Source organism: Microtus ochrogaster, unplaced genomic scaffold (genome assembly GCF_000317375.1).
Source record: "Microtus ochrogaster isolate Prairie Vole_2 unplaced genomic scaffold, MicOch1.0 UNK126, whole genome shotgun sequence".
Classification (NCBI taxonomy): Eukaryota; Metazoa; Chordata; class Mammalia; order Rodentia; family Cricetidae; genus Microtus; species Microtus ochrogaster.
The window spans coordinates 659,627-676,886 of NW_004949224.1; the positions used below are offsets into that span (position 1 = coordinate 659,627).

Genomic DNA, 17,260 nt, shown 5'->3' on the forward strand with positions numbered 1-17,260 from the left:
CATTGCCATTATTCTTGAGTTCTCAGTAGTCCTCATTGTCCGCTATGTTCAGCAAGTCCGGTTTTATCCCATGCTTTTTCAGATTCAGGCCAGCTGGCCTTGGTGAATTCCCGAACGAACATCCCCATTGTCTCAGAGTGTGGGTGTACCCCTCGCGGTCCTGAGTACTCCACATCTTCTTTAATATAAGCTGTCCTCAGTGTCTTTGATCTTATCCATTCTGACATGTGTATTCTGAGTCATTTTGATTTGCATTTCCCCGATGACTGAGGATGTTGATCAGTTCCTTAAATATCTTCTGGCTTTTTGAGATTCTTCTGTTGGGAATTCTCTGTTTAGATCTGTATCCCATTTTTAATTGAATTTTTTGGTTTTTTGATTTCTAGTTTCTTAAGTTCTGAGATCAGCCCTCTGTCAGATGTGGGGTTGGTGAAGATCTTTTCCCATTCTGTAGGTTGTCATTTTATCTTACTTACTGTGTCCTTTGCCTTACAGAAGCTTCTCAGTTTTGGGAGTTTTCATTTATTAATTGTTGCTCTCAATGTTTGTGCTACTGAGGTTATGTTTAGGAAGTGGTCTCTTGTGCCAGTGCGTTCAAGGCTACTTCCCACTTTCTCTTCTATCAGGTTCAGTGTAACTGGATTCGTGTTGAGGTCTTTGATTCACTTAGACTTGAGTTTTGTTCATGGATCTATTTGCATTCTTGTACATGTTGACATCCAGTTATGTTTTAAAACGTGCCATGAAACTTCTAAAAAACTCCATCCTATTCCTTTGTTTTCAGCAAATTGAAGTTGAAAAGGTTTTCCTTATCATCATTATTATTGAATATTATATTGTTATTGTTGGCCCTTTCCTATTGAATTCAGAAAACTAGATTCTCATTCTCATAGTCATGAAATTGTTGATAATTACATAACTGATTCAAATGTCATTTTTCTAATCTGATACAGTTACCACTACCTAACTCATACTTATTTGTGAAAACTGTATTAAATAGCTAAATAAGAAAAGTTTAAATGTCATACAAAACTCACGTTTGTGTAGTTATTCTTGTTGTTGTTGGAGCTGGTCTATCTCACACCTTCTTTCCTGTCTTTTCCTGAAAGGGTATTTTTCTGAATGGAGTTCAGTGTTGTAGGATGAGTTCTTTGTCAAGGATTATACATTCTTTCAGACTTAACAATAGTTGTGCTCAATTGAATGGTTTTATATATTCTCAGATAAATGCTCCAGGCTTTTCCTTTTTTCCTCAGTACTGTTAATGCATTTTTAGTTGCTACTAAACAGTTTAATCCCTTCTTTTAGGGGCATAAAGCACACTAAAGAATACACTAACACCATCCTAAGGGATTTCCAAGTTGATAGAGAAGAGAAGCACATAAAGGAAGATGAAACTGCAAAATGAGATAACTTTTTAAGAGAAACAAAAATAAAATGCTAAAATGTATTAGGAAGCTACAATGTATCTTAATTCAGAATAATAATAGAGTGTTAAACTCTGAACAAAATGGGGAGAAAGGAAAAAACATATTAAAAGTAGTAAAAACCACAGTGTGAGGGGATATGACTAAGACAAGATAGAACACAAGTGCCAGTTCAGAGTATGGTGAAAGCATGGGGTTTGTGAAGGGGAAGAAAACAAACGCTGAAGGCAAATTACACCATATTTGATATGCCATTTTCCCCAAATGTACTACAGCGAAAACCGGATTCCCCTTTCCCTTCTTCCCTACTACGTTCTTCTTTCCAAACAGCAAGTCCTTTTCTGCCTTTGCTTCAAATCAGCCTTCAGCATGTCTTTGGTCTTGACTCAGTGTACCTGGCACCTACTTGATACTCACCTGAGATCTTGTGTTACTTACTCCTTTTTCCCAAATCTAAAATTTTTTACTTTCTTCACCCTTTAAGTTCTGTCCTATTTAAAGTCCAATTCAAAATCTTTTTTTTCCAAAATACTTTTTAAAATATCCTTGGACTAGTGCTGTATCTTTTTTCTTTTCAAATAATTTTTAAAGAGTGTATACTATTTTGATAATTAAAAATTTGAAGTGCCAGACAGATGGCTCAATAGTTAAGAGGTTTCTCTCAGAGGAGCTGGGTTCCATTCATGATGCCCACATGGCTGACAGCCATCGGAAATTCTAGTTCCAGGAGGTCCAATAAAGGCATTTCATGCAAATGATTCACAGACATATATGTAGGCAAAGTACCCGTACACATAAAACGGATTTTTTTGAGTTGATCTTGTTTTTTTATTATTATTTTATTACTTTAAAAAAAACCAATCAAAATTCCCACTCCCTCTCTCCTCCCACTCCCCTCCCACTCCCTCCACACACCCTCTCACCCCACCCTCTTCAGTCCTAAGAGAGGGCAATGCATCTGCCCTGTGAAAAGTCCATGGCCCTCCCTACTACATCTAGGTTGAGCAAAGTATACATCCAAAGAGAATAGGATCCCAAGAAGCCAGTACATGCAGTAGAAGCGAGTCCCAGTGTCACTATCAGTGGCCCCTCAGTCGGCCCCACCTGTCAACCACCTTCAGAGAGACTTGTTTGTTCCCATGCTCATTCACTCCCAGTTCATTTGGAGAGCTACCATTAGCTCAGGCAAACTGTCTCAGTGGATGAACCCCTAATGGTCTTGAAGTCCTTGCTCATCTCTCACTCCTTCCACTCTTCAACTAGATCTTGGGAGCTCAGTCCAGTGTCCCGATGTGGGTCATTGTCTCTGTTCCCATCTGTTATTGGACGATGGTTCTATGGTGATATTTAAGATAATCATCAGTCTAACCAAAGGGTAAGGCCAGTTCAGACACCCTCTCCTCTATTGCTTAGGGTCTTAGCTGGCGTCATCTTTGTGGATTCCTGGCATTTTTCTAGAGCCAGGTTTTTTGCTAACCCAATAATGGCTCCCGCAATCAAGATATCTTTCCAGCCGGGCGGTGGTGGCGCACGCCTTTAATCCCAGCACTTGGGAGGCAGAGGCAGGTGGATCTTTGTGAGTTCGAGACCAGCCTGGCCTACAAGAGCTAGTTCCAGGACAGGCTCCAAAACCACAGAGAAACCCTGTCTCGAAAAACAAAACAAAACAAAAAAAGATATCTCTTTCCTTGCTCTCATATCTGTCCTTCCTCCATCTCTACTATCCCATTCCCTCAAGTTCTCCTCAACCTCCCCTTCTCCCCTTCCTTCTACCCCTGCCCGCCATGCTCCCAAATTTTTGTCTGTTTCCAATTTCCAGGTAGGTCTATCTATGTTTTTCTTTGAGTTTACCTTACTACTTAGTTTCTCTAGGATCATGAACTATAGGCTCAATGTCCTTTGTTTATGACTATTATCCACTTATGAATGAATATATACCATATTTGTTTTTTGGGGGGTCTGGGTTACCTCACTCAGGATAGTGTTTTCTAATCCCATCCATTTGCATGCAAAATTCAAGATGTCATTTTTTTTAACTGCTGAGTAGTATTCTAATGTGTAGATGTGCCACACTTTCTTTATCCATTCTTCAGTTGAGGGGCATCTAGGTTGTTTCCAGGTTCTGGCTATGAACATAGTTGAACAAATGCTTTTATAGTATGATTGAGCATTTTTGGGGTATATTCCCAAGAGTGGTATTACTGAATCCTGAGGTAGGTTGATTCCCAGTTTTCTGAGAAACCGCCATACTGATTTCCAAAGTGCTGGCCTCATCACTAGAAAGTGCGTTCTCACCAGCAATGGAGGAGTGTTCCCCTTACTCCACATCCTCTCCAGCATAGGTTATCATTAGTGTTTTTGGTCTTAGCCATTCCGACAGGAGTAAGATGGTATCTCAGAGTTGTTTTGATTTGCATTTCCCTGATAACTAAGGAAGTTGAACATGTCCTTAAGTATCTTTGGCCATTTGAAATTCTTCTGTTGAGAAATCTCTGTTTAGTTCAGTACACCACTTTTTAATTGGGTCATTTTGAATTTTAATGTCTAATTTCTTGAGTTCTTCATATATTTTGGAGATCAGTCCTTTGTCTGATGTGGAGTTAGTAAAGATTTTTTTCCCATTCAGTAGGCTGCCTTTTTGTCTTATTGACTGTGTGCTTTGCTTTCCAGAAGCTTCTCAGTTTCAGGAGGTCCCATTTATTTATTGTTGCTCTTATTGTCTGTGCTACTAGGGTTATATTTAGGAAGTGGTCTCTTGTGTCCATGCTTTGAAGGCTACTTCCCACTTTCTCCTCTATCAGGTTCAGTATGGGCAGATTTGTATTGAGGTCTTTAATCCATTTGGATTTGAGTTTTGTGCATGGTGATAAATATGGATCTATTTGCATTTTTCTACAGGTTGACATCCAGTTATGCCAGCACCATTTGTTCAAGACATTTTCTTTTTTCCAATGTATAATTTTAGCTTTTTTGTCAAAAATCAGGTGTTCAAAAGTGTGTGGATTAATATCTGGGTCTTCAATTCAATTCCATTGGTCAACATCTCTGTTTTTATGCCAATACCACGCTGTTTTCATTACTGTAGCTCTGTAATAGAGTTTGATGTCAGGGATGGTAATTCCTTTGGCAGTTCCTTTATTGTACAGGATTGTTTTGGTTATCCTGGGTTTTTTGATTTTCTATATGAAGTTGACTATTGTTCTTTCAAGGTCTGTGAAGAATTGTGTTGGGTTTTTGATGGGGATTGCATTGAATCTATAGATTGCTTTTGGTAGGATTGCCATTTTTACTATGTTGATCCTTCTTATCCAAGAGAATGGGAGATCTTTCCATTTTCGGTTTCTTCTTCAATTTCTTTCTTCAAAGACTTAAAGTTTTTGTCAAATAGGGCTTTCACTTCCTTGGTTAGTGTTACTTCAAGATATTTTATGTGATTTGTGGCTATTGTGAAGGGTGAAATTTCCTGGTTGCTTTCTCAGCCCATTTATTATCTATGTAAAGAAAGGCTACTGATTTTTTTTAGTTACTCTTACTTCAGTTACATTACTGAAGGTGTTTATATGGTGTAGAAGTTTCTTGGTAGAATTTTTGTGGTCACATATATAAACTATCATATCACCATCAAATAGTGAGAGTTTGACGACTTCTTTTCCGATTTGTGTCCCTTGATCTCCTTTTGGTGTCTTATTGCTCTAGCTAGAACCTCAAGCACTATATTGAACAGATATGGAGACAGTGGACAGCCGTGTCTTGTTCCAGATTTTAGTGGGAGTTTCTCTCCATTTAGTTTGATGTTGGTTGTTGGCTTGCTGTAGATTTCCTTTATTATGTTTAGGTATGTTCCTTTTATTCCTACTCTCTTGAAGACCTTTATCATGAAGAGATGTTATATTTTGTCGAAGGCTTTTTCAGCATCTAATGAGATGATCATGTGGGGTTTTGTTTTGCTTTTCCAGTTTCTTTATATGGTGGATTTCATTGACAGATTTTTGTATGTTGAACCTTCCCTGCATCCCTGGGATGAAGTCGATTTGGTCATAATGGACAATTTTTCTAATGTATTCTTGGATTCGGTTTGCTAGTCTTTTATTGAATTTTTTGCATCAATATTCATGAGTGACATTGGTCTGTAATTCTCCATTTTAATCATATCTTTGTGTGGTCTGGATATCAGAGTAATTATAGCCTCATAAAAAGAGTTTGGTAATGTTAATTCTGTTTCTATTGTGTGAAACAACTTGAGAAATATTGGTATTAGTTCTTCTTTGAAAATCTTGTAGAATTCTGCACTGAAATCATCTTTTTGGTTGGACTTTTTTTGTTTGGGAGACTTTTGATGAATGTTTCTATTTCTTTACTAATTGTAGGTCTACTTAATTTCTTGATTTAATTTTGTTAAGTGGTATTTATCCAGAAAATTGTCCATTTCCTTTACCTTTTCCAATTTTGTAGAGTCCAGGTTTTCAAAGTATGCCCTGATTTTCTGGATTTCCTCTGTCTCTGTTGTTATGTCTCCCATTTCATTTCTGATTTTGTTAATTTGGATATTCTGTCTCTTTTGTTTAGTTTGAATAAAGGTTAGTCTCTTTTATTGATTTTTCTCAAAGAACCAACTCTTTTCATTGATTTTTTTTATTGTTTTCTTTGTTTCTTTCTGATGATTTTGGCTCTCAATTTGATTATTTCCTGTCTTCTAGTCTTCCTGGGTCAGTTTGCTTATTTTGGTTTTAGAGTTTTCAGGTGTTCTGTTAACTCACTATTGTGGGCTTTTTCCAGTTTCTTTATGTAGGCTTTTAGTGCGATGAGCTTTCCTCTTAAACTGCTTTTATTGTGTCCCATAAATTTGGGTATGTTGTATGGGCATTTTCATTGAATTTTAGGAAGTCTTTAATTTCTTCCTTTATTTCTTCCTTGATCCATTGGTGATTCAGGTTAGGATTATTTAATTTCCGTGTGTTCGTGGGCTTTCTGAAATTAGTGTTGTGGTTGAATTTTAACCCTAAGCAATGGTGATACTTTGGGTTATTCCAATTGTTTTGTATCTGTTGAGGTTTGCTTTGTTATCTAGAATGTGGTCAGTTTTTGAGAAGGTTCCATGAGGGTCTGAGAAGAAGATATATTCTTTTATGTTTGTATGAAATGTTCTATGATGTCTGTTAAGTTTATTTGAATCATAGTATCTGTTAGTTCCCTTGTTTCTCTGTTAAACTATCTGGCAGAGCTGTTCAGGAGTAAGAGTGGGGTATTGAAGTCTTCCACTATTAGTGTGTGGGGTTTAAAGTATGATTTAAGCGTTAGTAGTGTTTCTTTTACATATGAGGGTGCTCTTGTATTTATGACATGGATGTTCAGTATTGAGATTTCCTCTTCATGGATTTTTCCTGTGACTAATATGAAATGTCCTTCTTTGTTCTCTTTTGATTGATTTTAGTTTGAAGTCTATTTTTGATAGGTATTAAGATAGCTAAACCATCTATTTCTTAGGACCATTTGATTGGAAAATTTTTTCTCAACCATTTTCTCTGAGGTGATGTCTGTCTTTGAGGTTGAGGTATGTTTCTTAAATGCAGCAGAAGGATGGATTCTGTTTTCATATCCATTTTGTTAGCCTGTGGCTTATTCTATTTTAAGTGTCAATTCTGTTTTAAGAAATATTTATGACCAGTGATTGTTATTTTAGTTTTTGTTGTTGATGATGTTTTGTGTGCATTTCCCCCTTCTTTGGGATATACTGCATCAATTGTCTGTTTTTGCAGATGTAACTAACTTCCTTGGGTTGGAGTTTTCCTTCTAGTACTTTGTTTAGGACTGGGTTTGTGACTAGGTATTGGTTAAATCTGATTATGTCATGAAATATCTTGTTTTGTCCAGCTACGGCGATTGAAAGTTTTGCTAGGTATAGTAGTCTGGGCTGGCATCTTTGGTCTCTTAATGTCTACATAACTCTTGACCAGGACCTTCTGGCTTTCGTTGTTTCCATTGACAAGTCAGGTGTAATTCTGATAGGTCTGCCTTTATCTGTTACTTGGCCTTTTTGCTTTGCAGCTCTTAATATTCTTTTCTTCTGTATGTTTAGTGTTTTGATTATTATTTGACAAGGAGACTTTTTTTTTCTTGGTCCAGTCTATTTGGTATTCTGTAAGCTTCTTGTATCTTGATATGCATATCTTTCTTTAGGTTGGGAAAGTTTTCTTCTATCATTTTTGTGGAATATATTTTCTGTGCTTTTGAGTTGAACTTCTTCTATCTCTATTATACTTAGGTTTGATCTTTTCATGGTGTCCCATATATCCTGGATATTTTGGGTTAAGCATGTGTTAAATTTAATGTTTTCTTTGACTGGTGAGTCTTATCTTCAGCACTTGAGATTTTTGTCTTCCATCTCTTGTATTCTGCTGCTTATGTTGCACTTGTGCTTCCTGATCATTTTACTATATTTTCTGTTCTCAGAGTTCCCTCGGTTTGTGTTTTCTTTGTTATCTCTATTTTGTGTTTGTAGCCTTTAATTATTTCTTTCAACTGTTCGGTTGCTTTTTCTTGGTTTTCTTTAAGGGATTTGTTTATTTCTTCTGATTTTTTTTTTGTTTGTCTTTTCCTCCAGTTTTTTTTGAGAAAATTTTTTTATTTTTTCTTTAAGGGCCTCAAACATGCTCCTAAAGTTATCTTTTAGGTCATTTACTTCTGCTACATCTGTACTGTGGTGTTCATCCTGCTTTTTTGTAGCCACTAGTTTATATTGGTTTCATGTTCATCTTTGTGGTGTTGAGTGTGTTTTTACCTTGTCTACTCATCTTTTTCTCTGATTGATGTAGTTGGGGTCTAGTCTCTGGTGATTGCTCTTTCAGGTTCCAGTGGATCCAAGGCTCAGATGGTTGCTCCTGGTGGTGGAGTCAGGGCCATGGTTTCAGTCACTTGACATTCCTGAAAGTAGCTTGACTCTCCAGTAATCACTCTACAATCCTGGAGGTTGTTTGGGCCTGTGCCCAAGAAGGTCACTTGCTTGGGCCGGCTCCTGCTGAGGTTGCTGGCTTGGGCCTACTCTGGTGGAAGTTGCTGGCTTGGGCCTACTCCGATGGAGGTTGCTGGCTTGGGTCTCCTCTTGTGGAGGACACTGGCTCAGTCCTGCTCTGGTTGAGGTATTTGGCTCAGGTCTACTCCTGCGGATGCTCCTAGCTTGGGCCTGCTCCTGTAGAGGTTGCTGGCTCTGGCCAGGCCCCACAAAGGTCGCTGGCTCAGGCCTGCTCCCACAGAAGTAGCTGGCCTTGGCTTGGTCCTGTTGAGGTCGCTTGCTTGGTCCTGCTTTGTGGAGGTCGCTGGCTCAGGCCTGGTCCCAGGGAGGTTTCTGGCTCAGGCCTGGTCCCTTGGAGATTGCTCCTTTGTACCTACTCTGGCTAAGGGCACTGGCTCAGGCCTGCTCTGGAAGAGGTTGTTGGCTCTGTCCTGGCCCTATGGAGGTTACTGGCTTGGGCCTGCTTCTGCGGGTGTTTCTGTTCAGGCCTAGTCCTGCAGAGGTCCTGTACCTTTTTTTTTTTTTTTTTGAGTCTGTCCTGGAACTTTTTCTGTAGACCAGGCTGGCCTCAAACTACAGAGATCTGCCTGCCTCTCCCTCCTGAGTGCACCACCACCACCTGGCTAACTTTTGTACTTTATGGGATAATGATGCCATCTTTTTCCTCTTGTTTTGAGAAGATATTTCTCTTACTTGGTCAGAAATTGAAATAATTAAATTGAATCACAGTAATACATAAAAATATTCACAAGCATTCTAGATACTTTGGTATCTTAATACATTATTCATTTGTTCTCTAGATTTCCCTCACATATCTTGTAAAATTTGAATTTTGAAGCATTTCTGATGGAGTTTTTTATGTATATTTTACTATTTTTATAGGTATGGGAAAATTGAGGCCACTCGCATATTACTAGAGAAAGGAAAGTGCAATCCAAACCTTTTAAATGGGCAGCTCAGCTCACCTCTTCACTTCGCTGCTGGAGGGGGACATGCAGAAATAGTGCAGATCCTCCTAACCCACCCAGACATTGACAGAGTAAGTTATTTTCTGTTTTTATATTTTAATGCTCAGCAACTAACAAGTAGTAATACAAAAGCATTTTATTGTATACTAATCAGGTCAACTAAAAACAACAAATTTTACTTTATAGGGTATAATGTATGTGTTAACTGTGATTAACATAAGTTTTGAATTATTATGATAAAGTATACTTCACATGAAATGTATTATTTTAACAACATAAATGCAAAGTTTATAACATTCAGTACATTTGTGTTGTTATATATAGTCATTACATATATCTCTACAAAATAGATAAAGTTTATTTTATATCTTATTTCCCCCCGAATGTCTTAAAGAAAACCATTTACCCATTTTCTAGAATTTGTACTAATAATCATTTGATAAAAAGGAAAGTAAAATTGTGGAAACCTTTTAAATCTATAACTGAACTTTTACAAAACATAATCCTACTAATGCTTTGAATTTTGTAGCTTTTCTATTTTTTTAGTATATACTAAGTATGGTTAATATTTACTTAATCTTTAACCATATTATTTGTATAATTTAATTGAATAACATTCCTTCAGAACAACATGTATTTGTAATATCTTTTCATCCATTGCTTCCTCCATTCTAGCACATAACAGACCAACAAGGAAGATCCCCATTAAATATTTGTGAAGAAAACAAACAAAATAACTGGGAAGAAGCTGCAAAATTATTGAAAGAAGCCATAAACAAACCTGTAAGAATTGTCTGAATAGCCAAAGGCAAATGTTGTATTTAAATTGATCATTTGCTGTTGTTTGTTCCACTCTTTACTCTCTTGGGGGCCCACCATCCAGGTCCCAAATAAATACACACATGGTCTTCTTCTTTCTTATCAATGTCCGGCCTTAGCTTAGCTTGTTTTTAACTAGCTTTTCTTAAAAGTTATGCTGTCTAAGTTTTGCCTCTGGGCTTTTACCTTTCTCTATTTCTGTATAATGTTTCTTTTACTCTTACTCCATGACTTGCTGGGTAGCTGGGTTACTGGCCCATCGTGTTTTCCTCTCCTGTTCTATTGTGCTCCTTCTTTTCCCTCCAGATTTCTCTACCTATTTATACTCTCTGCCTGCCAACCCCTCCTATCCTTTTCCATGCCTTGCTATTGCCTCTTCAGGTGTTTTAGACAGGCAAAGAATCACAGCTCCACAGAGTTAAACAAATGCAACATAAAAGAATGCAACACATCTTTGCATCAAATTATGTGTGATTGTATTTAACATGATTATTTTAAGTAGTTCTGCTCACTGGTGTGTTTTACCCCAGCAACATTTGTGTAACAGCAGCATTATATACCATTCATTAATAGTCTTCAGCAAGTTAAGTGTATAAAATCTCATTTTCTTCTCCACAGAGGTGAAATAGATGACTTCTTAGTTTTGTGTATATGTGTGTGCATGCATGTATACATGTGTGTAGTTGTTTGTGCTCTAGAGACCAGAGAATAATGTTAGGAGTCTTTCTTTACCACTTCTCCACCTTTTTTTTTGGGGGGGGGGGTATAGGGTCTCTAACTAAAACTAAAGGCAACCGTTTTGTCTAACTTCCAGGACCCTCCTCTCTTCCCTCCTCTATCCCACCAACTCTGGGATTATAGATACAAACAGCCATTTCCAGTTTTTATGTGAGTGCTGGGGATTTAAATGTAGATCTTCTTGCTTTCACAGCAAGTGAGCCATATTCTTAGCCCTTTCCTGCTTTTTTTTTTTTTATTAAGCTAGCTCAATAGAGACCTCCTTATGTTTTCCTTCTCTATCATTCAGTTTCTAATGATACAGTCAGATAACATTTTCTGGCCTAACTTTTATATTGTGAATGTGATCAAATGAATCGGATACTTTTAATCCAAAATGTACTGGCCTGTAGGTTACTTGAGAGATAAGCTGCCTCCTTTAACAGTACAAATCTATCGATAATGCTACTGCTATTTGGGGGTTTTGTGAACTTGAGGAAGGAAATTAATTCAAAATCCAATATTCCATGACTTTCAAAGTCTTCCATCATGAACTTCTCTTAGCATAAGTTATTGTTAATACATGTTTCCTCAATCCAATTTGTGCCCTACTTCTCATGAGGTTCTTAGATTTCGTTCCAAGTTTATATTTCCTGTGGCATTACATTGTATATTCAATACTCTATAAACTGTATTTTACAAAAGACAGTAATAAAGATTTTCCTTGATTTGATCATGGAACATTCAGAAGAAAATTTAGACTGTAATAGAAGTAATAGTTTTCTAAATATTGTCAGCCTGTTCTTGTTTGAAGTAAGTTTTTGGTAGTTCCCACATTAGACATCTATTTTATGAAGGATATGAAGTTGGGCATAAAGTATCTTATTGCATTGTGATACATAATTATTATTAATGTGTATGTGAGTGTGCCTGCATGTGTTTGTGATTGTCGACAGGGACCAGAAGACCAAGGTAGGTGCAGGATCCAAACTCCATTCCTCTGCCGGAATAGCAAGTGTTCTTGACTTCTGAGCCATCTCTTCAGCCTCATGATTTGTAATTTTCAAGTAGCTTAGATGACTTTTCTTTTTTTCCAGTATGAAAAAGTTCGAATTTACAGAATGGATGGGTCCTACCGTTCTGTCGAACTAAAGCATGGCAATAATACCACAGCGCAGCAGATAATGGAAGGAATGCGACTCTCTCAAGAAACTCAGCAGTGTTTCACTATTTGGATCTGTTCAGAAAACCTTAGTAAGGAAACTTGGGATGGAGAAGTATTTTACTGTTTAAACCTCATTGTTCCTTTTTGGAAGTGGGCTAGTTGTAGCACAATGAATAAAAACCAAGAGACAGAAATTGGGGTTCATCCTGAAGGTCAGAAAAACAAAGCATCCAGCTACTGGCTCTTACCTCTTCCTCAGTCTGAAATGGCGATCCTGCCTCAAGGAATCTCAGAATGAGACTGTCTGGGAGCTGTCTCCTCCTGTCTTATATTCCCCTCTAGGGCTGGGATTAAAGGCTTGCACCAGTATTGCCCAAATTCTGTTCCAAACTAGTGTGGCTACTGGGATTAAAGGTGTGTGTCACCACTGCCTGGTCTGTAAGACTGACCAGGGTGGCTGTTTTACTCTCTCATCTTCAGGCAAGCTTTATTTATTAAAATAGAAATGAAATATCTCTACAACTAGTAAACTTGAGTATAGCATTATTATTATTAAACTGCTGAAATGGGCAGGATTCCATCCCCTGTGTTTCGTCAAGCATTTAAAAGTTTACTACTGTGATAACCCAGTTAGTTAGAATGCTATGAACTGTAGAATTCATACAATTTGCCTTTATTTTCAGTGTTTCTCTCAAAGTGATTGAAATATTTCTTTATGTTTTCTGTCAAACCTTTTTATTTAAAATCACCTTAATGTCAATGTATATTTATCTTTCCAAATTTACTATAAATACTTAAAGAATTTAATTAAATGGATGGTGGTTATCTATGTTTAGCACCAAATCATACTGATTATTCTTAATTCAGTAAGCTATAATGGAATTAAGAATTTAATATACATTAATATATTTCATTTATGTTAACATTTCATTTATGCAAAATTATCTGCAATTTTTTCCATTCTTATTTGTCAAGCCAGGACTTCCAAATACTAAGAATCAAATGCTATTCTACTGATTCACATCCCAAACACAAGAAATATTCTTTATTTTTATTTCATTTTTGGAGATAGGATTTCATGTAACTCAGGCTGGTCACACTTGCTATTTAACTGAGGATAACTTTGAACTTGTGGTCTTCTCCTACCTCCCAAGTGCTGGGATTATAGTCTTGTGCCATTATACCTCTCTCCCATTCTTTTTGGAGGGATGCTCAGCCTAGATATAGCTGGGAGGGCCTTGGTCCTGCTTCAGAGGGAAGTGTCAGACTTTGTTCACTCCACTTGGGAAGCCTCACCTTCTCTGAGGAGTGGATGGGGGCTGGGGCGGGGTGAAGGTGGGGGAGTGGGAGGAGGGAGAAGGAACTGGGAGAGGTATGTAAAATGAGAAAAGATTGTCTTTAAAAAATAAATTTAATTAGAAATTATGTTCTTAAAAGCAGGCAGTAATCCACAATTGGCTAGTAATAATTATTAAACACTGATTTAAATTTAGATCTATAAACAGTCTACTACTTAGGCACATATAGTTTAATGGAAGGTTTCTATGCATTGATATAATGGATTTGTTTTTACAGTGTCATTTATAAAAGAAAAGCTCTTTTTCAGGCCTTCAGTTCAAGCCTTATCATAAACCCTTGCAACAAGTTCGTGACTGGCCAGAGATACTAACTGAGTTGACTAATTTGGATCCACAAAGAGAAACACCACAGCTTTTTCTAAGAAGAGATGTGGGACTTCCTTTGGAAGTTGAGAAAAAGGTTTGCTTAGAAATCTTTAGTTATTTGAGTACACAGATTCTATAGATCCCATTGCAGATAGTAGAGGTAGCAACTGTGCTGTTCCTAGACTAGGAGTGTTTCCTTCTTTTACCTTCTTTTAATCTTTGTATCACATCATAAGTGGGAGTTTCAGTTGGTCTGTATACAAACTTGGTGTTTTTCATTATTTTTGTTTTTGTTTTGTTTTTTCTTTTATTTCCATTACCTTAACAAATACATTTTTTTCCTTGTAAAATAAGGAACTTAGCAACTAAAGAGATAGTTTATACAGAAATTAACTTTTTAAGACTGGGAATCAGTTTTGTGAATTTCAAAGATGATGTAGGAAATAACAGGATTGAAAAAAAGACCCTACAAAGCCCTGGGTACAGAATAGAATTTTTGCAAAATGTATTTAAGAATGTTATCCTAAGCAGTAAGAAAGCAACCATTCTTGACATAAGAACAGAATTTAAACTTGATCAGTCTTTTCCAAGCAAGTTTGTTTGAATTGAAGTACTATAGATTTAGAGAAAATGAGATGTCAAGACAATAAATTGGCAAAGAAGAAACTTAAGAGAGAAATTATAGCAAACTAGGTATATTAGCCTACTAGTATCTATAAAAACTTAAAAATAACTGCTAGGCCACATAATATTGTCAAAGAAAAATAAATTCAATTTATTATTATTATTAATAAATCCACAACTATTTGTATAAAAAGGATATTAACAGACAACGTTGAGCAAGTGTCAGTTATGTCCAAACTTCCTAAGCATTTTTAGTTATATTATCTTGATATTATAAAGCCAACGTATTGATACTATAAAGCAAAAGTAAATTTGATCCTTTCAGATGAATATACTCTGAATTAGATAAAAATGTTTATGAAGTACAACAAACATTGATAGTGAACATGTGTTAGAATTATATTAATTGAATGAATTGGTGGTGGGGATGGTTATCTCAGTGATGCAGAAAAGACATTTGTAAAACGCAGTGCCATTTCAGGAGACTGTAACTTTGATCCTAAGATCAGGAACAAAGTAGAATGTGCGCTTTCACCACTGCAATGCAGCACTAGTGTGGAAATTCTACACATTATATTTAGAAAAGAAAATGAAATAGATTTCCAGACTAGAAAGGAAAAAGAAAAACTGCTTATTTGCAAGTGATATGATCTTATGTATAGGAAATCCTTAATAATCCACTGGATAATTACCCAAACTAGTTAGTAAATTATTTTGGAAAAGTTACAGGGTACAAACTCAACATACAAAAATTACTTATATTTCTACCAACAAACATAAAAACATTCAGAGCTGCAGGGAAAGTAGCTCTGAGTTCAGTCCCCAGTACCCATACAACAAGCTAGGCATGGAGGAACTTACTTATGATCCCAACTCTGGGGAGGAGAAACATGGATCCCTAGGACTTGCTGGCCAGCCAAGCTAGCCTAATATGGAAGCCAAGGTCTTAGTGAAATACCCTGTCACAAAAATCAAGGTTGACACTTCCCATGGAATGACACCTGAGGTTGAACTCTGGCCTTCATTTACATGAACACACATAAACACACACACACACACACACACACACACAGGATGATGATGATGATGATGATGAATTCAATAGATTCTTTAACTGAATGACTCAAAAAATTGAAATACACAGAAATAATTCTAACACAGTCCAAGATTCACATGTAAAAATATGTGCTGGCAAAATGGCACTGTGAGTATAGGTGCTTGCTGCTAAGCCTGATATCTTGAGTTCAGTCTCCAGAAGCCATGCTGTGGTAGGTGAAACTTAACTTCTACATATTGTCCACATACACACATAATAAATAAATATGAAGAAAAGGTTTCAATGAAAATATAAAATATTGCTGAAAAAAATAGTAAGACCTAAATAACTACAAAGATATCCATCCCATGTTCAATGACAAAGATATTTTATGTTTAGCTGATAGCAAATTGACCTACATATTTGGTGATGTAAAGGAAAGTATGTCTATTCAAATAGTACAGTCATGAAGAAAGAATAAAGTTTGGGGTATTCACACTTCAAACATGCTACGAAGCTGTAGTAACCAAAACATTGTGATATTAACATAAATTTGAACGTATATATACACCAGAAGATTAGAAATGGAAGTCCAGAAACAGACCAATATATCTATGTCCCCATGATTTAGTGACAAGCATGACAAATCTATGTGATGGAGAAAGAGTAGTTTCTAAGGTGACACTGGGATAATTGTGTACACTTATAAGTACTTAGAAAATTGCTTAGAAAATTTTAACAGTTTTTTTTTTATCTATGTATGTGCTTGGGAATTGAACCCATGTGAAAGAGAGGCGCAGTAGTGCATATGTGTAATCTCAGCTCTCCCATGATATGATGGATGACAGAGAGACAGATAATCCCTGAGTGTTCACAGGTCAGACACCCTGGTGTATGCACTGGCAAACAATCAAACAAGGTAGAAAACAGAGACCAACTCTTCAAGTTGTTCTCTGACCTCACGTTCTTGTCTGCACTCATGAACATAGACACACAGGATGTGGGGCAGGACTATGTATGCATTGATATTTGATGAAGTAATTCTACTTGTAGGTATATACTTGAAAGGGCTGAAAACAGGAACTGGGACAATTAACTGATATCATTTAGTGCGTGTTATTCATAATTTAAAAGTTGGAAGCAACCTAAGTGTTGAGTAATGAGGGGGACAAGAAAATGCAATAAATATATACATATTATGCAATGATTAAAAGAAATTAATTTGCAATATATGATACATGAGTGAACCTTGAAAACATTCTAAATTAATAAGCAAGACCAAAGGATAAATGCTATATTATTACATTTATGTTAATTAAAGCATGTAAATTTATAAAACCAGAAAACACATTAGAAATTACTAAAGTTCTTATGTTGGGGCTATCAGGAGGGTTCTTTTGTTGTGTTTTATTTGATTGGGTTCTGGGGATTGGACCTGACTTTTTTTGCCAGCTAAACATTAGCACTGCTGATGAACTACATCCAGCTCAGACATCCATTTTTTCAGAGGTTCTGTTCGAGTAGTGTAAAGTCCTTGGCAATAGTTATGAGGACGTACCACAATACTGAGAATATAATTAATGGCATTGGATTTTATACTTACGAATGATTAAAATAGCAAGTTTTGTGGTATATATATTACCACAATTTAAAAAATGTATTAGATTTTTAAAAACTGTAAGTAAAGCTGGGCAGTGGTGGCGCATGCCTTTATTCCCAGTACTCAGAAGGCAGAAGCAGGTGGAGCTCTGTGAGTTGAGGTCAACCTGGTCTACAGACAAGTTCCAGGACAGGCTCCAAAACTACACAGAGAAACCCTGTCTCGGAAAAC

The 17,260-nt window shown here is 36.6% G+C and overlaps 1 protein-coding gene across 2 annotated transcripts in view; it reads left to right on the forward strand.

Annotated features, from left to right (window-relative positions):
* Krit1 (KRIT1, ankyrin repeat containing) overlaps positions 1–17,260 on the forward strand; it is a 44,251-nt gene that overhangs the window by 14,306 nt on the left and 12,685 nt on the right. For both annotated transcript variants that reach the window (XM_005371773.3, XM_013355420.2), the window contains exons 9-12: positions 9,319–9,475; positions 10,080–10,187; positions 12,038–12,194; positions 13,712–13,863. In XM_005371773.3, coding sequence (XP_005371830.1) covers positions 9,319–9,475; positions 10,080–10,187; positions 12,038–12,194; positions 13,712–13,863 — 574 coding nt within the window. The remainder of the gene's footprint in view (positions 1–9,318; positions 9,476–10,079; positions 10,188–12,037; positions 12,195–13,711; positions 13,864–17,260) is intronic.